Genomic DNA, 27,749 nt, shown 5'->3' on the forward strand with positions numbered 1-27,749 from the left:
AAGAATAGTCAACAAAAAGGAAAAAAGAAAAGTTCATTCCAGCATGGCACACAGAGATGCTTCCTGTAACTTAAATCCCCAGTCTAACTTGGAGATTTCCTGAGTGGGCCCTTGTACGGTTCACATTTATTGAGCTCTTCTTCTGTGTGAGGCACCATTCTAGGCCCCGTGCATATGTCACCTGGTAATTCCCAGCCACCCCGTGAGACAGGTATTACTGTCATGCCTATGTTACAGATGGGAAAGCAGAGGCTCTGAAATTCTGCAGCAGATACCAGGGGCCCTCACTGTCGACATCATGCTCTGGCCTCCCTCATCACCCACGGCCAGCACTCCCCGAATGGACTCCTTGGTGTGGCCCCAGGGTGAGGACACATAACCTGAGGCCTGAGAGGGCATAAGACACTCAGAGTCTGGGGCTTACTGATGAGAACCAGGCCCAGGCCTTGGCCCCAGGCTGGGTCCTTAGAAATGACACAGGTAATGACAACACCCTGGGCACCAGAACCACCAGAACCACCTGGGAACCTTTAAAACATAATCACGGCCATGCCCACCTCAGCGGCTCTGATTTCATTGGTCTGGGTGGACCTGCTTTACATGAAAATCAGTAAACACCAAATTATCTACCTCAATTCCACCTAAACAATCAAACCATGTTTATTTGTCCATATTCCTTTTTAGTGTCTTGTATACACACAAGCATCAGTCTTTCATTTTTGTCTGTCATTCTCGTCCCTTCCACAAGACAGCCCCATTGCCCTATGTGCTACAGACTAGTTTCAATGACTGAGCAAAAGAAGAACCCAAACCCCATTCAGGACGGAAGGATTTCTTCATTATCCAGAAAAGTTAAATGAAAATCAGGCATGATATCAAGGTTCTCCACACCCCGTCACCCTGCCCCAAAACCGGCCAGCTGGGGAATCCAGAAGCAATCAGGCCAACAGGCAGCTGCACAGCCACATTAGATACTGCCCAATGCACTTTTGGGGACAGGAAGACAATCTTTCTTCCTCTGGAGAAAGGGCATCTTCCTGGGAAAACAAGAGCTTCTTGGCCACATCTAGATGCTGAGAAGGAAGAATTCTCACCTAGCCTTGAAGCCAGGAGCTGCTAATGTTAGTTGGGATAGCTGTGGCTGGAACTGTGGTGGTAGTGAGTGTGGAAGAACAAACAGCATTGGGGCTAGACTGGGTTTGAAATCCTGCCTCTGTGTAAACGTGGGGTAGTTGCTCAATTGCTCTGTGCCTCAAATTTCCTTATGGGTAAATTCCAGATAGTAATAGAACCTACCTCATATGGTTACAATAAGAATTAACTGAGTTAATGCTTGTAAAGTACTTAGAACAACGCTTAGCACACAGAAAGCACCCATCCGAAGCTAGCAAGCTGTAACTATTATTCAGGAGGCCAGGGTTGGGGGTTCCAGTTCCAGCTCTGCCTGAGTCTCCAGCTGTCAGTCATGGCTAAGAAGGCATGTCTCTATGTGGCCAGCAAGCCCAACCCATCCCTGCTACGCAAACAGGCTTGGTGGGTGGAATGAACAGGGCACTGAGGTGACCGCCACTACAACTCACCTGTAGCTGTAGAACCTGCTTCTCGAAGGCAGTTGCTTTGGCCTCCAGAGCCTTCCGCTGCTGCTCCTCCTGCCGTGCTGCCTCTGACTTCTCCACCAGCTCCTTGCTGACCTTGCTGAGCTCTTGCCGGAGCTTGGCCAACTCTGCGTTCTGCCTGCAAGACAGTCACCAGCCCCCAACTGACAGACAGAAGAGGGCTCAAGTCAGCTGTTGCCAGCCCTAGCACTGTCCCTGGCTGACTGGGACCATGATATGAGCTGTCCCACTGGGGCACCTGCTCTTTCCTAAGTAGTTATACAAGTCTTGGAACTACTATCAAAGCCCCTCTTGCATTATCAGCCAGGTGCCTGGGCCAGAGACAGCAAAGAGCAAAATGTGCACTAAAATATCCCATGGGTGCCCCTCCCAGGCATCTGGAAATTCAGATAGAAAGAAGGCAAGACACTCTTTTCCTCATTGCCAACCAGGGTCCAAACAAACCCTGGGATGCAGATTGCCTTGCTTCAACACCCCTGCAGGGCCGGGGGCAGTAGTCCGTTGGAGATGTCCACGTGCCTTGTTTCACTCGAGGCCACACAAAGCAGAAGGCTGAGGCACTTTACAAAACATAGCCCTCACCACTGCAGAGAAGGTGGATCTCAGGACCAGGGAGAAGTTCAGGAGGGAGGGAAGAAGACTTGCTTGACAGGAAAAGAGGGGCAGCTCAACTGCCTTTTCTAGTGTACTCAGCATGCCTCCTTCACTAAACACCTCTCTCCAGGACAGGACTGATGGCCCAGCCAAGGAACAGCACCAGACAAGATGAAAGGGACAGACAAGACTGCCCACAACTCTGGGAGGCAGGAAGCCTGGCCAAGACCAGCTCTGTCTGGTGCTGGGAGCTAAGGGGGAGTCCCACCTCTGAACTTGGATTTCCTCATCTGCACCAAGGAGGCCATCCAGAGCCCTCTGCAGGGCTGTCAGTTTCTGCTTTACAGTACCAAGATTCAAGACTGCAGAGCTCAGAGGACAGGCCAGGCTCAGCACCCTGGGAGGGAGATGAGAGTCTGGGTGGGAGGCCCACCGGGACTGATTTGAAGCTCTGGGAGGGGCCTGGGAATACCCATTCCACATGGACAGAGTTTCCACAGACTGACAGGGTCAGCGGCTGCCAGGTCTCCATGCTTTGAAGCGTTCCCCAGGAGGGAAACCACAGCAAATATGTGACAGGGAAAGCCAGAGCGTTTCTCCATCCCCACGTTCACCTTCTGCTAATGGCTACTGAGAAGACATCGCCACAGACCTCCAACCCAAACAACAGGCCAGGATGGAGATGAAGATGTATGCCCACATACAGCCAGAGAGAACCTCTAGAGAGAACAGACCAGCCTGGGAAAGGTGGCCTTCAGGTCTCACTCCATGCCAAAAGGGCCACCAGCAAAACAGAGGTGTGGGCACTGATTTCCCTCCCTGGCCTAGATCCTGGACCAACATTATCCCCTTGACTTCCAGCTAAAGCACACTCGGGTGCCTATATTCTCTGCCTAAGTCAGTTCTCTTGGCATAGGGAGATGTTCTGGAGATAATGCAGATCCCCAGAAAGTCCCTTCAGGATGCTTCAGGCCAAGAGAAGGCAAAGAAATGTGAATGAAAAGAAAATGCAGGGGGGTTTCCTCCAGCCCAGCCTGTTGAGACCATAAAGCTCAAACTAGAGAATCAAAAGAATGCCAAGGCGTCCTGAACATGGTGAAGCTCCATGCTGCCCTCTGGGATCAGCCCACTTGCTGTGCACTTCCTAGAACTTCAGGTCCAAAGAGGCAACACTGAGATCAAGAACTCTGCTTAGCAGTCTGGGCTGGTGTGCTGTGAAACAGTACTTATCACCAATGCATTAAAGCACAGTCCCACCAGCACAGGAGACCTCATCCCCAGTGGAGAATCAAGACACTCAGGCCCTACACCCCATCACACTCTGATCTTAGACAATCCACTTGGCCTTGATACTCTGGGCCACAATTAGGGGTTTTTGAAAGCCTCAAACCAGGACATTGTGAAAAACAGACATGGAAAAAGTATCTGCTCACCCAGGAAAAGCATATGCTGGCCATAGCCAGGACCTGAGGGGCACTTGATCATATGGGCATGGGCATGAGCTCACCTTTCCCTGCAGCCTGACCACGTGAGAGGATGCCAGCCATGCACTGGAAGGCTCAACTGCTCAGAACCAGACAAGAGATGGAGGATCAAAATGGAGCACCAAATGTGGAGGTGCAGAAGTGCACAGCCAGCCCCAGATCCAGTAAGAAACTAGAGTGCACCCACTGCAGCCTTGCAAGAGCGTTGGGGACCCTCCCCAGCTCCGGAGTCCCCTAGACTGTGCTGTCACAGAGTCTGACTGGGAGCACTGAGCTTACTTGCTCTCCACCTGGCTTGTGGCTTGGTTCAAGGCGTCCCTCAGGATGGAGTTCTCCTGCTGCAGACGGGCCAGCTGTGTGTTAGGGCCATTCTCCAGCTGCTCCTGAAGAGTCCGGATCTGAAAATCATTGATGGGGTATCAGAGTACCGCTTGGCCTTACAGAGAGAGCTGACTTCTGGAGAAAAGTTAGTGAGATCACAGCCTGCAGACCAAACCCCCAAGGGCTCTGTTTCTCCACACAAGGTGGGGAGGACCTCTAAGAACAAGAAGTCTGAAAACTGAACAGCTCCAGCAACAGGAGCTTGGGGCCAACAGTGAACCCTAGCCACACACCTCCTCACTCCTCTGCCTTCCAGCTTATGGCCTCCATCCAGGTGGCAAAGTTCTTAGCTCAGAGTTCCAGACATGCTCCACACACTCCGCCTCCTAGGTCTGAGATAGCCACGACCACAGCCTATAACTAACCCATGGGAGCCTCAGTTCCTGCCCTCTGGCCTCCTGTGGTCCACCCTAAGCAGAGCAGATGAGGCCTAAGGTTCTTACTACGCAGGCCAAGCTGTACAGGCCTTCCCCTGACCCCATTCCAGAGCCATCCAGTTTTTAGGCCTTTTGCTTTAGGTGATCTTCTCAACCTCAAGTGGAAAAGGCAGAGCCAGCATTACTCTAGGGTCACATGAAGGCTGAGAACTTGACCCACAGGCACCCAGGATATGGGACACAGGACTAGCCACTTGGGACCACACTATTGTCAAAAAGTGCTCTTTACAATGTATGTTACATCTTCCTGGTTAGTAACATTGAACGCACATGGTAGGCTGTCTGCCAGTATCTGGCTAGATACAACAGCTGTTTCCTCCAAAAACGAACCAGATTCTGCATACCCCACCCCACCGTCATCCCTGAGGGCATCTGGAACTGCCCTTTGGGAACCACTCCCGCCCTCCCTGGGCCCGACTGTGCCCCCACTGCCCCTGCCCACCTTGCCCTGCAGCTGTTGAACTTCCTTCACATGCTCCCGGTAGCTGGCCTGCATTCGGGCCTGCACGGCCACAATCTCCTGCTCCCTGGCCACCAGCTGCTTTTTCACTTTGGCCTCCCCAGCTGCTGCCTTGGCCTTTTCTGCTGCCAGCTCCTGGAGAAAACAAAGGGCAGAGAGCTAGTTAGGCAGGGGCAGCAGCTTACCAGATGGGACCAAGATCATCAGAACCCAGAGCATCAGCTGGGGCTGGGAAGAGCTTCAGAGAAGAGCCACAAGACCCCTCTTCCTGAGTACTCAGACAGATCCACACCAGCCACAGCAAACAGCAAGCAGCAGACAAAAGGTCCCCAGAAAGCCCTGCTGGCCTGACCAGTTAAGGGCTGGATGTCAGGCCTTGGCTACAATGGAAGTGGTAGACACAGAAAGCAGCTAAGTAAACACAGCATGCTGTCCCTGGGCTCCCCAGACACAGGCTCAGTCCTGCTAGGATTATAATACTGCACTTGGCTCTGTCTCTGACACCCACGCCCCAGAACCCCTACCTCTACTTGAGTACCTTTGTCAGGACTGACAAAGCTGTAGGTTTTTATGGCTGAGGTAGGGACATGACTAGGGGGTCAGCCCCATAGTCCTCTACCCTAGGCCAGGGAGTGACTACTCTCAGCAGTGTTGGATGCCATGATGAACACAGGATGCTGGGCCTGGGAACTCCAAGGCTTTGGTGGAGGCAGAACACAGGGTGGGAAGCACAGGCGGAGGGAGAAAAGCTGGCTGGGATCTGTGTCATCCCAGAAGGAATGGCAGTGGATGTAAGCCTTATGGAAGCAGGGAATCACAGTGCGAGCAGATGTTCTCCATCTAGGACGGCAACTACTTGGTGTGGCCTAGTTGGCCTGGGTGACTGGGATGCAAGTGTCCCAGGAGACTCAAGGCTTTGCCCCTTTTCCATCCTGGGCAATGAATCAGAGTGAGAAATCCTCTCCCTCTCCAGGCTAGGGCTACAGGGAGACCCACCCCAAAGGACCAAAGTGTCCCTCCTGACCAAGATGGGAGAGAACTGGAGGCCAAGAGAGGAGCTGGGAGCATCACGGTTGCCACTGGGTGCCAGAGCTGCTCTGTGTGCCTGGCATTCCTTTGAACCAGTGGTCCCCAACCTTTCTGGCACCAGAGACTGGTTTCATGGAAGACAATCTTTCCACAGAAGGGTTGGTGTGGGCGGTGGGCCGAGCTCAGGCGGTAATTCAAGCGAAGCTTCAAATGCTCACCCATTGCTCACCTCCTGCTGCGTGGCCCAGTTCCTAACAGGCCACAGACTGGTACCAGTCCATGGCCCAAGGGTTGGGGACCCCTGCTTTGGACCACCTGGGACCCATTGGTCCTGCTTTTCAAAGACAATCCTTCTCCTGGCTTCACCCAGGGTGAAAGCACACAGGAGCATGATGTCCCAGCTCAGAAACACTTCACTGATTATCCACAGAAATGGGACGGGTGGCTGATGCCGTATGCCCCCTCTGGGACAAGCAGGTGTCTCCCTTGACTCTCTCAGTACGATGAGGATTGATCCCCAGTTTAAAGCTGAGGTCACTGAGCCTTGGGAAAGAGATCTGTCTCAGGCAGGGGAGCAACTGTATGTGGCAGAGGTGGTCTAGAACCCAGGGCTGTGTGAGTCCAAAAGGGTCTCAGAAAGTGGGAGAAATGACAAGATGCCTCACTCCTCTGGCTGTCCTGGTACCTCCAAAGAAGCAGGATGGGGCAATTTAGCAGGAATTCCAAGTTTCACCAAGCTTCTTCTAAACACATGCCCTGTCAGCCCCACCAGCAAAACACATACTAGCAACGCAGGGAGACCCTCCTTTTAGAACAGGATCCAGGCTTGAAAGAAGAAACCAAAGCTTAGAGAGACCCTGGAGTGCCCAGAGCCACACCAGCAGCAAGTAGTGCAGCTACATGTGGGTCACCCTCTGCCCACCTCTGCTGGCTAATAGACACCCAGAGACTGGCACTGAGTGTCTGTCTAGGGACAGCCTTCCCCACCCTGGAAAGGACTCACGCAGTTCTGGGTATCCAGCTGGGCTCAGGGCATAAAGCTGGCAACCAATTGGGAACAGGATCCCAAGGCCACCAGAATTCAATGGGATTTCCCTTCCTTTCAACTCTGGGCTTTTTTAAAGGGCAGAGGAAGACCAGCTTTTCCTCAGGGCATTTGCTTAGCTCTCCTTGGCTTCTTTTTCTTTTAAGAGCTCAGAATCCCAGGATTCTTCTTGCTTGTCAAATTCTTAATTCAGTTGCAAGGGTCACATTCATTTTCTTGAAAGGCATGCCAGTGGCACTCTGCTCTCCAGTCCAAGAATAGGCCCTGCTTAGTGTGGGCTTTCAAGGCCTGCTGAGGCATGGACAGTAGGCGGCTCCAATTAAAAAGGTCTACCACCAAGAATGTCTTCCACCCCACCCTTGGGAGCACACTCCACCCTAAGGGACTCCTTGACTGCATGAAGTTAAACCCCAATCTCCCAGGTCGAACAAACACAGGATGGGATCTAGTCCAGAGCTTTGCCTCAGGATAGACACACCGTGACAGGGCACCTGGTGCCTAAGAAGACAACAGCCAGAAAGATGGTTTTCCAGAAGGGCTGTCCCAGAACCATGCATCGTTCCTCAAACCCATGCAGAGGGCCCAGAAGACTCTCAGAAGGCTCAGGGGTCTCGGGGTGCCTAGGCCTGTGATTAACTCCTACAGCTGGTGCCCTCACGGGCAGCCAGGGAGATCTACAAGAGGAGGGCTAGACCTGAGGAGAGTGTCTGTAGATTAGCTGCCACTGTGATTTTGGAAATCCCGTAAAGCAGCCACCACAGAGGGAGAACAGTTAAAGTGTCCCACACAAGGGGCAGTGTCTAAGGGACCTCCTCCTGCAGGGAGCACTTGCCCACAGTGGCTGGAAGACACCAGCAATGGGGAAGAGAGAAGCCAGCATCACTGTCATCGATGCTTTTATTCACTCATCTTACCTGCAGCCCATCCAAATTCAAGGTGGCGAGCACAAGCAACTAGCCAGGCAACCACATGGCCAGCCAGCTATGAGAACACTCACTCCTGTTTCTTCTCACTTTATTTTGGGGGTACCAACAAGTTCTCAGTTTGTCCAGAAAGAGGATATGAAAGAATGGTCCTGAAACCACAGACTCTTAACCAGCAGTGTGCTGGTCAGCTGGTTTTTAGGAAGGAGGGTTCTGATTGCTAGTGCAGGTCCACTTCCATGGTATAATTGCTCCTGGCCTAGGGCACAACATGGCACATCAACCAGGAAGAGACATGCTCAACTGGCAAATGGAAGCAGGGCAAATGGCTAGAGCCACCTTGCATTTAACAACCCAAGATGGACTCAAGTGAAGGCCACATGTGGAAAGTCTTGAGAGAGAGCCCTCCTCTCCCTGGGCAGAGCTACCAAATTCTACTAAAGGCTACAGAGAACTGCCTTTTTCTTTCCTTCTCCTGGGCAGATCATTAACCAAGTGTAAGAAGTCAAAGGCTCATCTTCTACTGCTATCCCCTACCAAACAAACGTTCCCATTTGGCTTGCAGCTGCATCCCTCTGATGTAAGACAGAAGCTCAGGCTCTCATTTCCGATTCTTCTCAAATGAGCAGATGGAGATGCCCAGAGGACAGGCTGCAGACCAGACACTGTGGGGCATTCTAAGGCTCAAGCTGCCCCCTGTACCCACTGCACCAGCAGAGAGGCAGGTAAACAGGGAGAGGGCAAGAACAATGCTCAGCATTGCTCTTGGCTAGCCCCTGGGTTGGGGCACCACAGCTTTCTCCTCAGAAGGAGCAGGGAGGAGAAGCCCCAGTGAGTTCTGGCAGGGGGAGAACAGCCCTTTGTGTACGTGTCCTGGCTTCTCCAACTGTTGTTCACTGAGTACAGATGTTACACACCAAGCCATCAGCTGACACGAGAAGCCAGGCTTTCCCTGCAGGATAGCTTCTCAGACATCAGGAAACAGAGAAAAGAAGCCCCTTCACCCACCTTCCCACGAATTTTTCCTCTAATTCCCAAGAAAACAATTGTGGATCAACTGTACCCATCCTCCTTTCAGGGTGTAGTCTCTAAAACAATGGCCCATCACTGTGGGACAGGCCAGTGACATTATGGTCCACCCCACCACACACTGAGGGCCCTAACCCTACTTAACATTCCTGCATTCTTAGTTCTGAGAAGGGAGCCGCCACCCCACAGAGCTCCACAGGGGCTGCTAGGCAGGCCTCAGGCTTCACACAGTTGCCATGAGCCCTGGTTTGATAGGCAGTTAGAATAGACAGGCCCGATCGAGGAGCTGCAGTAGGGAGGTTGACCCCACAATCCAGGGGCTCTGGGGACGGGGCATGCGCTCAGCCATACCTTATTGAGTTCCCTTAGTTTGCTCTTGGCAACAGCTGCATCTTCCTGCTCTGTGGCCAGCAGCTTTTCCTTCTCTTCCAGCTGGCGTTTCAGAATCGCCACAGGGTCACCCTTCTGAGTGGCCTAGAAATGTCCACAGAGCCATGTTAACAGAGGGCACAAACAGACACTTGGCTTGTTCCCCCCAACCCAGCAATCAGACTTTGACCCAGGAAAAGAGCAGTGTCCTCATGAAGTGGGAACAGAAACTTCAAGATGAGCAGGTGCCGTGCTGACTCCAAACACTTCTGGGGGAAAGCACCCCTGCCTTAGCAACCCAGTCTGCAGGGCCTCCAGAACCCCTGTGTACAGAAGCTGTCTGGCAAAAGTGCTAGATCTTTGAGGTAGTTTTTAGGAGCGTGGTGTTTCCCATTAACTCGAGTCAATGTTAGTCAGGGCCACTTCCTGCCCCACTGAGGGGCACTGGCCATTGTTTCTGGTTCAGTGCCCACCCCTTAGATGCTGTGTGTAGCCCATAGCCACTGGCAGAATCACAAAAGCCATGGGAGGGAAAGTATATTCTGGGGACAGAAGCCTAAGTTGAGTCCAGGCCTCTCCTTTGAGCAGAGTGGTCATCCTGACCTTCTCTAGCCACTCACATCCAGGACACCTCCTGCCACCGCCACCTCCCCACCCCCATGCTGAGTAAGCAGTTCCCTGAGACTACATGACACGTCACAGCTCAGCAAGGGCCAAGAGGGAAGGAACCCCCATTAGCCTCTCAGTATACTCCTCAACATCTCTAACTACTAAGTTGCCACAAAATTCTTTATCAAAATTACCTACACTTCTACTTCTGATTGTGGGTCAAATAAACAGCACTTCCTGGCAGCAGCTCATTAGCTAAAGTACCAGAGGGTGGGTGCCAGCCTCTGAACTAGCCAAAAGCAGGAGGGAAGGTGCTTTTGGGCCCATCACAGGGTTCCCTTACTCAGTGTATCCCTACACACCGGAGCCCTGGCCACAAACCAGCCAGGCCCCAGCTCCCGTGTTCTAATCCTAGGCTCCCTGTAACTCAGAGCTGTTCTGGCTCTTTGTGTTTCAGTGGCTTGGCCATGGCTGGGCTGTGGCAGAAGTCAAAGGATCTGCAGGGTCATTTATGCAGCCTCTGCTTAAGAAAGGGTGGCAGGGTTCTGCCAAGAAAATTATGTGGAGGCTGTTCCCTGTGCAGCTTGGCAAGCCAGGTGTGGCCGGCCCCAGGACCAGGTAACCACCACAACTCACAGTCCCTGAGAGGGAGGGGGAAGGGACAACCACTCAGGCCAGCTGCAGAGACCACTGAATGTGGGTGGGGGAGGATGAGCTCACCTTATGCCAAGTATCTTGAATGACACCAGCCTTCTCAGACAGGATCTCAATGAGCCGCTGGGCCTCACCCTCACTGAACACCATGCTTCCAACCGTGGAGACCAGTGTCTTGTAGGGGAGGTAGAGAGGACTGTCAGTGTCCGGGGGCCCTGTGCAGACGGAAGGATCAGGGACTTACACACAGACATGAGCAACCAAGCCCATCCCACCCCAAAGCAGCAGGCACCAGTCAGAGCCGAGCACTCTGTCCAGTTGCCTGGGGTATGGCTCCTTGACTTACAATGGGTTTACATCCCAACAAACTCATCATAAGTTGAAAATGTCTAAGTCAAAAATGCACTCAATACACCTAACCTAATGAACATCACAGCTTAGCGTAGCCTACCTTAAACGTGCTCAGAACACTTACATTAGCCTACAGTAGGGCAAAGTCATTGAACACATAGTTGTTTTATAATAAAGTGTTGAATATCTCATGCAATTCATTATGCATATTGCTCTGAATCATCGTAAAGTTGAAAGACAACAGGTGGAACCATCATCAGTTGGGGACAGTCTGTGCTCAGAAATGGAATAACTGAGGTCCCTGAACCACCCTCCTGACTGCCCAAAGACAGCCAAAGGGGGTACCCAGGTAAAGAAAGGTGGGGGGTTCCTGAGTTGGGGGTGATCCTCCCTACTCTTGTCATCAAAATGAGCAGAACTAATCAAGACGATGGGGGCTTTTCCCTTTTTTCTCAGGCAGGATCCTTCTTTTTTCCTTCTTTTCTCAAACAGCCCAGTAGGTCCCTACATGACCAAGCCCTATGGCCTGTGGGTCCTGACTGAGCAATGAGCCTGTCATTTCCCACAAACACAGACACCTACAGCCACACCCCTGCAGTCACAGGAGAAGCATGGAAAGCAAAAGGCCCATGTCCCCAAGATTGCTGCTTCTCTGATGCTCTAGGGAAAAGGAAGCTGCCTCCCACACATCCAGGTTTAAACACAATGTCCAGCTCTCCCTGGAGGAAGCTTAGGCACATTGTAGGAAAAGGAAGGCCAGACTGGGTTCTTCAGGAACAGGCCTGCCCATTCCTTAGGCCATTAATGACCTCTGGAGGAGGCAGAGCCATTTGCCAAAAACCCACTGTCACCTCTGAAACACTCCTGATGTCACCCCCCAAAAAAACTTAGCTCTCGTTGTAGGCTCTCAAAGCAAGAAAGGAGAAACTGAGATGTCCGTCTGGCAGGATCCCTGCCTAAAATGCCTGGGCAATACTTATGCTGAGGCTCAAATCTGCCCCATGGTTGAATGACAGGCCAAAAATGAGCTGAAACCAAGGAAACAGGCTGACCTACAGTGGCCCCTTCAGCTAAGCCCATCTCACTGAGGACAATGAATGGGGAAGGCTTCCATAGCAACTCTCAATTCACTGGCTTGTCACAATATTTTCACTAACTAGTCACAATATTTTCATCACAAGTCACGCAGTTAGCACGATACCTTAATAAGGGGACTGTGGGTCAGGAGTGAGATGGTTGCTACGAGCACCTTTATTTTAGAGCTTCTTACCTAGGTGAACCTTGAGATTAGAAATAACCACAGTGACATTAAAGGCCTAAGAGCTGAAGAGTGTCATGAATATGGGTGAGTGCATGAGGGAAGGAAGCATGTCCCCTTCAGCCTTGTCTTTTCATTGAAATATATATATAAAATAGCAAAAAATGTTAATGGTAAACCTATGAACACTAGAAAAAGTTCTGAGTACAGCTAAGCCAAAAGAAAAAAAAAAAACAAAACACTCTCTAGTTCACTATCTGGAAAAAAACCCACTGTTAGCATTTTGGGTTATAGACTTCCTGCTTTCCTCCCTCAGCCTGTACACAGACATCTGCTGCCAGGGTTTTCCAGAAGGAGGAGGACCACTTGTTTCAAAGATACCCCTGGAGTAAGACTGGGCGAGACAGCCTCCCTGAAGCTAATCACTACACAGACAATTTCCTGTTCTCACTCAGGAAGGTCTACTCCTGTACTGCCTGGTACACTGACCACCAGCCATATGGGGCTACTGGGCACCTGAAACGTGGTAGTATGAACTGAGGTGTGTTACAAGTGGGGGTACACTCTGGATTTCAAAAATGTATAAAAAATGTAAAATCTTTCATAATTTTTTCTTTTGATTGTATGTTGAAATTATAATATTTGGGGTAAACTCGGTTAAAAGCAAATGAATTCCATTTGTTTGCCTTTTTAAATGTGGCTACTAGGAAGGTTTAAATTCCATCTGTGGCATACACTATGTTTCCATTGGACAGGACAGTCTGCTCCTTTCCAGCCCTGGGGACCCCCAAGGCGCTCCCTGCTGAAGTCCTCTGGCAGCCCCTATCCCCGCAGGGGCTTCAGAGTGACCAGAGGCTGAGGCCTCTCCTGAAGGCTCTCCTTGAAGACCATCCTTGTAGGTCCCTAAGGCCCCTACTGCCATGCTGGGATGAAGGGGACATCAAGGTAATGCAACAGCACTTCCCTGTGAAATGTCATTTCCGTCACAGCCATCACCCAGTAGTCTCAACAAATGTTCATTCCCTCCTGGAGGTCTCGACACCCTGACCATAAACCATTTCTGAGAGTGTTCTGTGACAGTGTCATTCTAATACACCTTTAACAAAATGTTATAATGTAATTATATTAAATTTTATTATATATTAATGAATTAAGTAATAAAAATTTGTAACAAGTGAAACAATCCAAAGCTATGTACAGCAAAACTTAATTCCACCTGCCTGCTCCCCTCCCAGAAACTGTCATGGCCTTCTCCAACCTCACACAAACACTATCTTTTACATGATTTTAACAGAGCCATAACTTTACATTTTTTCATTAAGTCTTTTAGGTAAGAATGGTGCTGTCTCTACGCTTCCCAAATAAGGGATGTATAACTGAAAGAAAAAAGGACTTAGAAGTAGGAACCAGAACTCTGTACCTCTGTGGGGTCACATTTCGAGATCCTCTCGCCACATCAGCGGCACTAAGCCCACATTGATGAGGGACCCATGACTGGGAAACGGGCACGCTATGTGTTGGCACATCCCCCAAGTCTCTAGCAAATACTTGGAAGACTAGAAATAATCCTTGGTATTGTGAAATCTTAAGGCACCAAAATAAATTTGTCAAAGATTCAACATCTAATCTGTTAAACCACAGACTTCATAAAAATCGTGAGGCAGTGAAATCTAGTGCAATCAGCTCACCGAGGGCCTGCTCTTGTGGCTAATTTTGCCTACCTTAAAATACCAGGAACAGGACAGGGAGGCCTGAGGAAGAAATGAGGCAGCAGGAGAGCAGAGTAAAGAGGAAGGGCCAGTGTCCCATGGCTCTGGAGTAATCCAGACTCCTGTCTGGCAGGGACTGGACAGACCTGGGCTCAGGGGGAAGCCTCTTTGGAGTGAGGTGGCCACAGGCATGTTCCTATGGTCTGAACCAGAAGCCTCAGTGTTGTGGACTTGTTTTAGGAGAGCGGGACAAGAAATTTTTATATGCTATCTCCTGACCTTTGTGCTGACAGTCAACTCAATTAAAAATAGATAGAGAAAACCACTGTGAGGCTGAACAAACACATTTATGGGTCAGGTCCAGCCTTTAGGTTACCTCTGCCCTTTGGTACAGACATCATGGTCAGAACAAGGCCCTTGGTGGCCTGGGCTCGAATTCCAGCTCACTTCTTCCTGCAGGCCCATCCTAGACAAGTGGCTTCATCTCTCTTTGCTTGTTTCCTCATATGTGAAATGGGGGTAGTTAATTGTTCCTCTCTCACAGCCTCACTGCAATGTGCTTGAACAATGCTTAGCACAGGGAAAAGTACCACAGAATCTACCCACAGGGCCACCTTCAAGCCCTAATCACAGGAGAATCCCAGACCCTGACCCTTCCCCAAACAGACAGTGCCCCTAGGCAGGGGCTCAGGGTAGCTGAAGCAATTCTGCCTTTTCTCCTACTCCTACCAATGGAATAGAAGTTATACAAAAGTGGTGTGCAGGGGCCAGCCCTCTGTGGACAGAGCACCACAAGCTGGCTCCCGCTTTGCCACTGTCCTCACTCAGGAGGTTGAAGGGGCAGAACACATAGGTAGGTGAAGAGCCCTCTGCCTCCCTGGGCTCTCAGCCAAGAAACACACAGAACTCAGATAATGTGCATAACGCTTCAAATTCCAAAACTATGCTGCCTTTCACAACCACATTGGGAGTCTTAATCACCTAAAATTAAACTTGTCTTGCAAAAAAAGAAAAAAGAAAAAAAAAAGGCACTCAGGAATCTCTTTCTTACTGTCAACTGGGGTCCTTCGGGGAGAGTTCTCTCTGCCTACATCATTACCAGGATCCTCAGTGGCCAGGTTCCAGCCAAAGGGGATCCATGGGGTTCCACAGCTCAGCACTGTTTCAGCATCACGCCTCCATGCCCCGGTTCCAGTTCCTGAACACTGTGGCACCATTCAGCCCAGCTTACTCAACCAACAGGGAGGACATCAGTACTGCTCTGCTCCAGGAAGTGCCTCTGGAGCTCCAGACAGCTGATGACCAACGGAAAGAAATTATTGCCACAGCTTTGTTGGCTCCAGCTCAACTCCAGCTGTTGTTTCAGGTGACTGGCAGTTGTGCCTAAGGCAGGTAGGTCCAGGTGGTCTCCACACACATAGTATGGACCTACTGTATACCTGGCAGTCTACAAAAGGCTAGGCCTGGAAAGATAAGTTAGGGGTGAAGTGCCAGCTAACCTAGGCGGAGGTGATGGAGGAAATGGAGGAGACAAATACATAACAGAGCCACACAGAGGGAACCGGGGGACTGTGGGCATCACTGCAGAAGCAACTATGGCAGCAACACCACAATAACATTTAAACGGGATACTTAAGCAAAATACTACTGGATATGGAGAAGGCAAGGGCTGGGGTTTCAGCAAGGGGAGCAGCACAGGACAGGCACTGAGGCTTGCAAGGGGCCTTGCTAGTCAGAGCGAGGGAAGTGAGGCCAGAGTACATCCAAGCCTTCACAGGCCCCAGGAGTCTGGGATTTATTCCACAGGCAAGGAGCAAAGCCTAGAAGTGAGCAACGTTTGCATTTTGGGAAAATTATTCCAGCACCCCTAAGGAAACAAGGTTGGCAACAGGTAGATCAGGGAAGAGCCCAGGACCATGGACTAGGCCTGAGAGTATTTAGGAAACCAAGCTGTGGAGATAGAGGACCAGGTACCAATGCAGTGACTCTGACAGCAGGACCTGCCACAGGGCTGTTCTCTTGGGGATTGGAGGAGAATACCAATGGCAAAGACACTCATTTTGTCAGAGAATGTCTCGACCAGTCTGAAGGCCTCAGACACACAGATGCAGGTGGAACGGCTGCTGCCTCTGGACTGTGCACAGGGCAACCCCAACAGTGTAGGTCAAGGGGCCTTGCATGTCCCCCCCAAAAGAAAGCCAGACACCAATCTCAGGGTGCCTTCTAGGCTGACATCCCCAGTCACTTGAGCCAAACTCCAGTCAAAGACCCCAGGGCCCCAAGAAGGGCTCCCCTGCTCCTTCTTGAAGCCTAGCACCACACAAGCAATCATACCATTTAGAGATGGAAGACAGGCCCTGACTCCTACAGACCCCAAGTTCAGAGGGTGTCTTCCCGAATCACAGAAACAGGTAGGCAGGTGCACCCATCTCTAGAAAAGCAAAACTTGGGCCAGCACTGCCACTGGCCTTCTCACTAGGTACATGTTCACTGACAGGGAAGGGTCTTCCTGGGCTTGTGTGAAAGCAACACTAATGAGGCCCTTGATGAAACATCTTTCAAATGCATCAGTGGCAGGGGCTGCAGTCCCTGCCATCCTCATCCATCCTCCATAGTGGAGATAGGCCCTGGGCAGCATGTATGCGGCTGACTCCAAGCCCAGCTCAGCCACGGAGACCAGCACTCACTGTGCAGGGGCTGGTCTGCCTGCATGACTGGGTGCACTCAGCCCTTGACTGCCATAGACACTAACATCTGGCATTTTAGTTGCACTAGAATGATGTGTAAATAATGTCAAGAGCAACGCCATATGGGGCCTTTGAATCAGGCCTTTTCCTTTGGTTGGAGAAAAAAGTAATCTGTTAACTGAGAAACTGTGCTCTTCATGATGTCTAATGGAATTTTTAAAAATTCTGTAAGTTGCATGACTTTATTTTTCTCATTACACTTTTGTTTTTTCTACAAATTAAAAAAAAAAAACACAATTTATATCTGAAACATGAACACAATCTACAGCTTCTTTTAAGACATGGCAGTACCACACTGTTACTTGGCTTGCTTCTCCAGGGGATGCTTTTGTTCTTTTTAAAAAGAAAAAAAGAGCTAGATTTGAAGAACTTAAGAGAAAGTGAATAAAGGCTCAAAAGCCCCACGGAGATTTCTTCAGAGCTTCAGGTCCTGAAAAACTGAGTTAAGTTCAAAAGAAAGACTACCAGACTTATTCTCAACACACACCTGTCTGTTCCTCAGCCCTAAAGGGGGTGCTACAGATAGAGGCCCAGGCTCTAGCTCTGGTCCCTGCCTTGCCATTTGCTGGCCACTTGATTTCTGGGCTTTGGTTTCTGCTTTTTGTGAAACAGGTAAAAATGTCAATCCACCTTTCAGATGTTAAGGGGATAAATCCATGGAGAAGAGCTTCATAAACCATGCACCTAACCAAGCATCTGGTTGAGAACAAGGGTGTCACCTTCCCAGTGGTGACCCAGCACCAGGCCTCAGACACAGCAAGCCCAGAGCACAAAGGACAGCATGGGGGAAGGGGAGGTAGAACAGGAGGAAGGAACAGGTAGCATTTTTATCAAGTTACACGGTTTTCACACGAAGCCACTGCTAAGCTACAAACACCTTGAGTAAAGTTTTCCTGGTAAGTCTGAAAATTTTTCTCCATCTCCCTTGACTTCTAGTAACCCTGCCCCATTGATTAGGTTATACAATATGATCCTATTTGCATTTCCACCTACTGTGGCAGAGGTAGAAGCAGCCTGCTGAAACTTCCTTGCCCAACATGGAGCACCCAGGCCCCTGGGACACTTTGCAAATTCAGCTTTGCAAATGCAGGGCCCACCTGAAAATTCCCTTCTTAGTTCAGTTTGTGATCATCTACTGGGTGCCCAGGACAGGGATAAGCCTGAGAAAAATTGGCCACTTTCTTTCTTCCACGTGGTCCCCCCAAATGAGTGAGGATTTCTTTCCGTTGCTTGGAGGATGATCAGGGGGCCTCTGATCAGGGCTGGACTGCCTCACAGCGCTTGGAAGGACAGAAGTTCTGTTTGGTACAATGAGGGCCTGTTTATTTGACTAAGACAAATAACAGAGTTTTTGTTTCAGAACATGTTACGGGAAACTGGGAAATGAAGAAGGGTAAAAAGAAGATATTAAGATTTATCCATAGTCCTGTCCCCCAAAGATGGCCTCTTTCTCCCATATGGGTGTGTGTCTGTTTAATGTGGTCATCATGGGGTTGTAGAAGTTGTGTCTCTTGGGGAGTGATTGGGCTCCCCTGGGCCCTGTCATTGTGGCATTTTAGCCCCAGATAAACAGCCTGTGTCTGCAGATAGGGAGGGTATCAGGCATAAAGCCAGCCCACCATCCAAGAAAGGAGGGTCATGCCCAAGGAATCCACCTGGCTTCAGCCTTGTCAGCTGCTATACCACACAAACCAAGCTCCAGTGTTCTAGAGCCCATTTAAATGTAGAGTTTCCAGAACAAGCATCCTGTACTTCCCAAGGCTACGTCTTTGGTTTGTAAAGCCAGGGCCCAGACCCACACTGTGCTAATCTGGACTTACTTTCAGGCACTGAAACAGACAGCTCTCCTGAAAGTGTAAAGCTAACAGGCCCATTAGCACACACTAGGCGCAGGGAGGCAGGCCAGCATAATAATGCAGGCAAAGACTAAGTCTCAGGACAAAAATAGAATTAAAAAAAAAAACAAAAACCCACCACTACCACGTCCACACACTTCCTGTGAAAGAAACACTGCTTTCCTAATAAGCACCATGCACAAGTGCGGAGGTAACTATCAGAGAATGAACCAGAAGAGGCCTGCCCAGCACTACAAACGCTTAGAAGCTTTAGTTCTGGAAAATTTCCACTTCTCTATGGTTCTGTAAATTCCCTCTTCTCCAAACATGAGACAAGAATCCGTGCCTCGTTTCATAAGCAAGTATGTTCTCCTTGTTCCACATCTGCGTTTATGATGCTCCCCTGAAACTATCACCATTTCCACAGTACCACACGAACAGTCAAGTCAGACAGAGGGCACTAGAAACACTCATGTGGGCCTCTTGCACTCTGTAACAAAGCTAAATCATGAAATGGATCCAGGGATAGGTAAGACTATGTCCTTCCAACAGCAGGAAGTAATTACTGAAGATACCTTCATCCATTTGCCCTTGTAAAATTACAAAGGTCCAGAGTTTTGAAGGGGAGGGTTGTTACCATAGACAGTCAGAGTGCCAGGAAGGCTCCCCCATTAGCCAAGATGGCAGCAGAGGGAGGTTCTTACACTGAGTGCACCAAAAGCTAGAAAAATGAATGGATTCAGCCCAAGCGCACCAATAGCTAGAGAGATGAATAGATAGGGCCCCAGGCACACCAATAGCTAGAAAGATAATTGGATAGGAAAAAAAGCCCTCCCCTTCCTATCCCTATAAGAACCTCAGGCTTGAGCAAGAAGACTGAGATGGTCTTTGAGAGGGGAGTCCACCATTCTCTTAGGTGGCACAACACCTAAATAAAACCTCTTTCCTTTTGTACCAGAACCTGCCTCACCAGTTTAGTTTTTGTTGTGGTATACAGCCAAACCTCCATTTTGTTCGGTTACATTCCTCCTGACAAGGTTCTCTACCTCCTACTAATTAATACTATTTTGCCTTCCTTCCTATATTATCATCACTTTTCTGTTTCATGCCTTATCTCAGCTGTCTAAAGCCATACGTGGTCATAGTGGCCACAGGACAGAGAAGGCTCTATTCTGAACACACCTGATGTCGGAGAACCAGAAATCAGGTTGGTTCTCAATCCCATCCCTCCCTGTCTTCACAAAAAAAATGCCTTTGTCCCTAGGTCAAGTGGAATATCACCTTAAACAAGGGCAGTGTGCCCTCCCTCCAGCCTGTGAAGGCAGGGCCGAGGCTGAGTGGTTGGGCTTTCAATTGGCTAAGAGGATGACCTGAACTGTGGGTACAGGTGGCTGGTCCCTGATCCTCAGCAGGAGCCCAAAGCCACTCATAGAGTGTGGGTCCCTTCACATGGAGCAGGGTGCTGCCTGAGCAAATGCTCCCCACAATGTTGGGAGAATGACTGAGAAAGGTAATATAGCTTCACAAAGAAGCAAGAAAGGGAAATCCAGCCAAAGAGATAGGACCCTGTGTACCCAGCATAGGTCCAAACATTTCAAAACCCCTAAGGTGTCTCATCAAGACAAATGCAATTCATTTTCCAAGTCAACTAGTCAAAGACTTGAAAGAAAACATAAGACTATTCTATCAAATGAGTGACGAACATGTGAACATGAAATATGAACCGACTGGTCTAATTTCTATATAATATGAACTAAAAAAATAATAGGAGATTACTGTTCCATAGTATATATCCCATTAAAATAACTGGGATAGGTATTAGGGAAGACAGGACACTAGGGGTTTTGCAGGGGTGAAAACCATTGCTCCTTGAAAACATCCTACCATTATTGACTAAACAAACACATAGAAATGAATAAAGCTATGCTGCTAAAACACCAGGCGAGGTACGCAACAGAACAGACTCACAGAACACAGACATTTAAGAAAGATTTGCTGTCCCCTGACTCAAGCTCACTCACAGACTTACTCTAGTCAAGAATGCTATTTGGAAATGTGCCCTTTCATAGCTCTATCATCCATGAGAATGGCCTTTGCCCTGAGAGTCACTGAAGTCTCAGGCTGAGCCCCAGAATGAACATATGTGGAAGAGACCTATGCTCAGCCTACAGCAAGGAGCCAAACCCAATTGCACTGCAGTGTGAACAGAGCCACTCAGCTGAGACAACACACATCAGTCAACTTCTAATCAATTCAACAGAAGCATGAGCAAGAATAAATGCTGGTGTAAGCCACTGAAATCTGAAATGTTTGTTATGCAGCCTTGAGGCAATAACTAACTGACACAGATGGCTTCCCCAAAGGGACTCTATAAGCCATTTAAAGATTGCCTTTCTCTGCAAGGTCATAAAGAAATAAAAGCTACTTACCAGGTTCACCTTTCTTCTTTGAACCAGACTTTTTCTTTACTGGAGCCTCCTGCTTTGGTGCCTCCTGGCTCTGAACCATATCTGCATTTTTGCTCTGGTTAGGAGTTGATTCTGACTTTTTACTCTGATTGGCAGATGCATCCACCTTTTTTCCCTGGTTGGGGGACCCTTCTGACTTTTTGCCCTGATTTGGAGTTCCCTCTGCCTTCTTCCCCTGATTAGGGGCTCCCTCTGCTTTTTTCCCCTGGTTTGCAATACCCTCTGCCTTTGTGCCCTGATTAGCAACTGAATCTGCCTTTTTGCCCTGATTCTGAGCCCCCTCAACTTTTTTGCCCTGATTCTGGGCCCCCTCTACCTTTTTGCCCTGGTTGGGAGCCCCCTCAGTCTTTTTGCCCTGATTCTGGGCCCCCTCCGCCTTTTTGCCCTGGTTCTGGGCCCCCTCCGCCTTTTTGCCCTGATTCTGAGCCCCCTCCGCCTTTTTGCCCTGGTTCTGAGCCCCTTCCGCCTTTTTGCCCTGGTTCTGAGCCCCCTCCGCCTTTTTGCCCTGGTTCTGAGCCCCCTCCGCCTTTTTGCCCTGGTTCTGAGCCCCCTCCGCCTTTTTGCCCTGGTTCTGAGCCCCCTCCGCCTTTTTGCCCTGGTTCTGAGCCCCCTCCGCCTTTTTGCCCTGGTTCTGAGCCCCCTCCGCCTTTTTGCCCTGGTTCTGAGCCCCCTCCGCCTTTTTGCCCTGGTTCTGAGCCCCCTCTGCCTTTTTGCCCTGGTTGGGAGCCCCCTCTGCCTTTTTGCCCTGGTTGAGGGGCCCCTCTGCTTTTTTGCCCTGGTTGGAGGTACCCTCTGCCTTTTTGCCCTGGTTGGGGGCCCCTTCTGCCTTTTTGCCCTGGTTCTGAGCTTCCTCTACCTTTCTACCCTGGTTGGGGATTCCCTCCACCTTTTTGCTCTGATTATGAACAATTTCTACCTTTTTGCCCTGACTGGGGCTCCCCTCTACCTTTTTGCCCTGGTTGGGAGCCCCCTCTGCTTTTTTACCTTGATTTTGGATCCCTTCCACTTTTTTGCTCTGATTGGGGATCCCTTCAGTCTTTTTGGCCTGGTTCTGGGCCCCCTCGACCTTTTTGCCCTGGTTCTGGGCCCCGTCTGCCTTTTTGCCCTGGTTCTGGGTCCCCTCTGCCTTTCTGCCCTGGTTTAACACCCCTTCTACCTTTTTGCCCTGATTTTGGGCCCCTTCTGCCTTTTTACTCTGGTTGGGGGTTCCCTCCGCCTTTCTGCCCTGGTTGGAAGTTCCCTCTACCTTTTTGCTCTGGTTCAGGGTCCCTTCTGCCTTTTTTCCCTGGTTCTGGGACCCCTCTGACTTTTTGCCCTGCACAGTACTTGTGGCTGGGGTACTGGACTTGGCCCCCACTGGGGGCACAACCACCATAGGCACCTCCTTAGGAGCAGTTTCCAAGATGGCAGCCTTTGAGGCAAGAACCTGGATAGAGTTCACTACAGAACTGACTGCTGGTTCCACCTTTGCTACTTTTTTCTCCTTCTTCTTTTTGTCCTTAGGGGAGGAAGCCAGCTTCTCTTGGGGCATGGCTGATACCGTGGCTATAGGGGTCATGACCACAGGGGGATGGACTGGGGTTGGAGCCACAGCCACTGAAGGTGCCCTCACTGGGTCTTTGAGGAGGATGGTCATGTTGGGGGCTGGCTCGTGCTCAGGTATTTTCCCATTGGGTTTCTCTTCCTTTTTCTTGGTCTTTCCTTTTTTCTCTACTGTTTTCTCCTTCTTTTTCTTCTCTACTTTCTGGTGATGAGTTTTTGCCATTTCCTTGCGCTGATTGGCCAGAGCTTCTTCATATGATGTCTCTTTCATGGAGAAGGTTGACACCAGGAAGATGCCAATGGCGGAAACAACCATGAATCCACCAAAGACTACAACCCCCAAGGTTTGAGTGTCGTAAATGTCCATTCTGGCTTGCTTTCCGTTCACCTGCCAAACACATACACATAGATTACCTTTTGCAGAAACGAAGACAGACATTTAGTTCCCATCCCCACCCCCACCACCAAACTTAAGGTTTCATTGATTCTGAAAATTGGTAAAGTCAAAGAAGAAACAAATCCAGGCAATCTCTGATGTCATACATTCTTAGCTGCTCCTCCTTAGAACTGAGCAATTTTTAAGCAAGATATGAGCAGTCCTTTTCAGTGCCAGCAGATACAAAACACTGGAGAGATGTCAGAGTGCAGGTCTGTACTTATGATGATGCCCTGGAGACTCAGAAGCCTTGATCACAATTCAAATATTCCCCATAGCAGGAGTTAAAGACACACATGAGCACAAGCACAGGCCAGGTGCGAAATAATAGGGAGTGGTGAGGACTGTGGTAAAAATGCCCCACTAAGAGGGAGCTAGTGTCAACCAGCTATACCTGATTGGCCATAAACCTTTTTTAGTTAATGTAAAATTGACAAACTTTAAAAAATACCATGTGAGCCCAATATAGTAGGCAGTTAAACATGAGCAGAGTAGGAATGATAAGCCAGGTATGAAAGGTCACCAGGACTGAAAGCCCTAGGTGCCTAGTACCAGACTATCCTAAGGTAGGACCTTGCCCCCAGGGTGACCCATTTCATATAGCTGGTCATGTGGTTCAGACCCTCCCCTGACCTTTCCTCCCCTGGCACATCACTACTCAAGCAGTAGACTCCCTTTAGAGAACCAAGAGGACCAGAGAAAAGCCTCACAGGACTCCCATGCAAGCCCTTGCATGACCACTCCCTTAAGCATTAAGTCCCCAAGACAATGAGGTTCTGACCCTGCATCAAATAATCTTAGGAACAAAGCCTAGGGTCTGTTGACCACAGAGACAGAGTTTTCGTCAAACTAGAGATAACATCTAGGCCTCAGTTGTGTTTCAGCTCCAGGCCCAGAAAAACAGCAAGGCCAGGCACGGTGATACCAGGGCCAGCTGCCATGACTAATGTTCCCCACCCAGGAGCCGACCAATCAGTAGAGACCACGATCCTGAAAAGACACACCTGGAAAGCTGATGAATATTCTACTGAGATCCTCCAGAGACCTTCCATAAAAGTCCTTAAAACTCAGCGTGTGCTCTCTCTCTTAAGCATGTCTACTCTTTTCCCTACCCTCTTCTTTCCTCAGGCATACTCCTGGCCAGGCCTTTTCTCCCCCCTTTCTTCCCTGAAGGCATGTACCCTTGCTTTCTTTCTTCTAAGTCCAAGGGCCCCTCTTTTGCTCTGGAATTTGTTTCCTGAGTCCACGTAGCCTAGCTGGCTCATTTCTTCCACAGCTCACTTCCTCTACCTCTGTGACTTTCTAAATAAACTTTGACTTGTATTTGAGTCTTGGTTCTGAATTTTTACTAGCCAAACTCATGGACAGAGTTCTAACATCTAGTGCCATTTGCCATTAACAAACACTTCTGCAGGCTTTCGGCAACATGCATTCTGGCCAGAAGGCCCCTGACGTGCTATCAGAGTCTGATGTGCTATCTCAACTCTGCCACCTCCCTATTCCCCAGTGCTGTTAAATACAACTGCCCAGGGTCAGGAATGAAAAACTTTTCATTACTAGTCTGAAAGCTGACCAAGAATTTGGTGAGGAAAGAAAATGGTCTTTTGCCAGTGATAGCTGTTTAAGAGTTATGGAACACACAATTCACACATTAGGAAGCAGGAGATATCAGTCTTGGGAGGCCCACAAGACTCCAGGTTTGGAATTTCACATCTGGGGGCTACAAAGAGGGAGGGAGGACAGTGTCATCAGGCCCAATCCTCACCCCAGAGAGAGGGCCCTTTGCCTGGTAACACATTCCAAACCAAGAGGAAAAACCATCCTTTTTCATTGCCCATGGACCAAAGTCCAAGGGTCAGAGGCAGCCTGGTCCACACTTTCCTGGCTGAGAGGCCAGGCTAGGTTTGACTTCTGTGAGGAACTCCTGGGTTTTATTTATTTGGATACAATCAACTTATATCAACTAATTTTGATGTTATTATCACATTCCCAGCCCTGTGAACTGGAGTGAGAAATAGAGCCTAGCCCCCTACAGAGGATCAGCAATGGAATTAGTGAACAGAATGTGACAGGTGGGTAAGGGAAAGTGGAAAGGGGCAGAAGAGGAGCAGGGGAGGTGGATACCCCTCCCTACCATAACTCCCTGAAGTCTCTAGACACAGCATCCAGGTCAGGTCCAGGCTTGTCAGTGGCTTAGAAGTTGAGATTCCTCTTCCAGAGGGAGTGGGAGAGGGAAGCAAGAGTAGGAATTTCTATACAATCTTGACATCTAAATTTTGACCTTAGGCATTTTAAAGAAGGAACAGAGGAGAGGGATTGTTTTAAATGTCTCAGCATTAGGTTCTAAGAAAAATCACTGTCCTCTCAGAACAAGCATACTATTTCTTTTCTTTCTTTCTTTCTTTCTTTCTTTCTTTCTTTCTTTCTTTTTTTTTTGTCCTTACGTAAGGACGTTTTTTCATTACTTTTTAGAAAGAGAGGAAGAGAAAGAAACATCGATGTGAGAGCGAAGCATTGACTGGCTGTCTCCCGAATGCACCTGAACCTGGGATCGTTATGTGCCTGGACCAGGGATGGAACTCACAACTTAGGTACCTGCCCCAACCAGGAATTGAACCCACAACCCTTCAAACTATGGGACAACACTCCAACCAACAGAGCCACATCAGCCAGGGCACAAGCACACTATTTCATAGTGCTTTTTTAATAAAACCCTTGCAGGAAGATGGTTTAATGTGCTCCTGACAAAAACTTCACACATGTGCTTTCTACGGTGGTAACTCCATCAGCTACAGCTGTGATACTGCTCCTAGCCTATCACTCTGGGTCTGCCAAACCAAGTCAAACTCTTCATTCCAGTCAGAACCTCTGAGATTGGCTCATGGAACCTTCAAGCTTGGGGCAAGTGGACCACGACCTCTGGCCATAGGTTCCAACAGTGTGATCCACAGTCAGGGCGCCCTCATTTATGAGAGTCGACAGAGTATGTCCCAAATTAGTCCTTTCAGGAACACACTCACAAGCTAAGTGTTGAAAAGGAAACTGGAGGGATCCACGGGGGGTGGGAAGGCAGGGACAAGAAGCCTTGGAATGGTCTATGGTCAACCTCCCTTTCTTGGTGGGCATCCACCAAATGAAACTCCAGTCCTCAGAAGGACCTCTCAGAACTTCACCAATGGACACATTCAGGTACAAAAACTATATTATAATCACTATATTCAGTCTATTCAGATGACAAAATTCCTCTAAAACACCACTTCTCCAGAGGCAGCAAAATACCAAGGTCCTGAGTGACCCTGGCCAAGTCTCCATAAGCTCCAAGTGGCTTCCCAACAACTCTGCACTTGAGGGGTGTTCTCTCGTGGAGCTGCAGGTCACCAGGCTGCTACAAAGTAGGGTCTGTCCCTGTCGACCACTGTGGGGCCTGTGCAGCCTCGTGGTTTAGGCAGAAAAACCAAAGTTGAAAAATTAGCCTTGAATATCTTCCTGGAGTTAGGCAAACATGGAATACAAAAATATATTCTCTGTTGGGAGCACAGAATCGAGAAAGGTTAGCTTGGGAGAATACTTCCCTCAGTAGCACACACTAGAGTATGTTTGACAGCAGTGTAAATGTGTCTTCCCAACTTATGCAGAATGGGTTGCTCTAAAAAGAAATTACATCCCTACCACTAATTCCTAGGTGAGAATTTTTTTAAAAGAAATCTTTCACAGAAAATAAAAAGCCCTAGCCTTAAGGAGTAATACACTGAAACACTTAGGCTAAGGCCGTATCACCACAAACAGCAAAGAAATGTAAGTTATAGCCAGCCTTCCTGCTGCTCTGCAGGGTGAGCTTCGGTAGGAACACCATGGGAGATGCCTGTTTCACAGGAATGTAAAGCCAGTGACACCTCACAAAGTGCTCTCATGATCAGCATTCAGGATGCTTTGTTTCTGAAATCCCCACTGGGCTTCCCATAGGCCATGCCCAGGTTGGCAAACAAGGTATATGCTGGTCCATATTCTATATGTGGGCTGACCATAAAGCACCTACATTCTGTCAATTTTGGACACCTCTATGAAAATTTACTTTTACTTACTATTGCTAGTACTCTTAAAGTGTAAAGTAGAAAGGCAAAGGCCTGTAATGGAAGGAAGCAAGAGGCCACCCAGAGGCTCAGGGACCACTCACTCCCAGGCTCAGCTGGCTCAAACTCACTGACCCACCTTGAAGTTCCTGAGAGAATGGTGTTTCTTCTGTTCCTAGAGGGTAAAGATTCAAGGAACAAAAGTAAGTGGAGACCCTGGCCAGTGTAGCTCAGTTGGTTGGAGCATCATCCCGTAACCGAAGGGCTACAAGTTCAACTCCTAGTCAGGGCACATACCTAGGTTGCAGTTTGATCCCCAGTCCGGGCACATACAGGATACAACTAATCAATGTGCCTCTCTCACATCAATGTTTCTCTCTTCCTTCTTCTCTCTCTAAAAAGCAATAAAAAAATGTCCTTGGGTGAGGATTAAAAAAAAAAATTAGAAACCCCAAATTCTTCAGACATGGGATACATCTGCTAACTTATATGGCCAGACCAGTCTAGTCATTTGGCCAGTTCAGTACAATCTGGCAATTGGGGTGAGGTAGGTTTTGCAAAAGAACCCTTAACAGTACACCCAGGCCTGGGCATCATCACTAACCAGCTCTCCTGCTGTGGGCCACATGTGGGCTCTTGGAGAAACCACAGAGCGGGAGTGTGCTGAAGGATGGGGATGTCATAGAGAACAAGTCCCCAGATA

General features: G+C 49.2%; 1 protein-coding gene across 4 annotated transcripts in view; it reads right to left on the reverse strand.

The window, feature by feature from the left end:
* RRBP1 (ribosome binding protein 1) overlaps positions 1 to 27,749 on the reverse strand; it is a 67,782-nt gene that overhangs the window by 18,056 nt on the left and 21,977 nt on the right. For 3 of the 4 annotated variants that reach the window (XM_024559738.4, XM_024559737.4, XM_024559735.3), the window contains exons 2-7: positions 20,960 to 22,928; positions 10,697 to 10,845; positions 9,350 to 9,472; positions 4,955 to 5,107; positions 3,974 to 4,092; positions 1,581 to 1,734 (exon numbers count right to left, since the gene is read on the reverse strand). In XM_024559738.4, coding sequence (XP_024415506.2) covers positions 1,581 to 1,734; positions 3,974 to 4,092; positions 4,955 to 5,107; positions 9,350 to 9,472; positions 10,697 to 10,845; positions 20,960 to 22,907 — 2,646 coding nt within the window. In that variant the 5' untranslated portion in view covers positions 22,908 to 22,928. Of the gene's footprint in view, positions 1 to 1,580; positions 1,735 to 3,973; positions 4,093 to 4,954; positions 5,108 to 9,349; positions 9,473 to 10,696; positions 10,846 to 20,959; positions 22,929 to 27,343; positions 27,441 to 27,749 lie in introns of all 4 variants that reach the window. The other variant, XM_024559736.4, reaches the window with a different exon arrangement.

The sequence above is a fragment of the Desmodus rotundus genome, chromosome 6 (assembly GCF_022682495.2).
Source record: "Desmodus rotundus isolate HL8 chromosome 6, HLdesRot8A.1, whole genome shotgun sequence".
Lineage (NCBI taxonomy): Eukaryota > Metazoa > Chordata > Mammalia > Chiroptera > Phyllostomidae > Desmodus > Desmodus rotundus.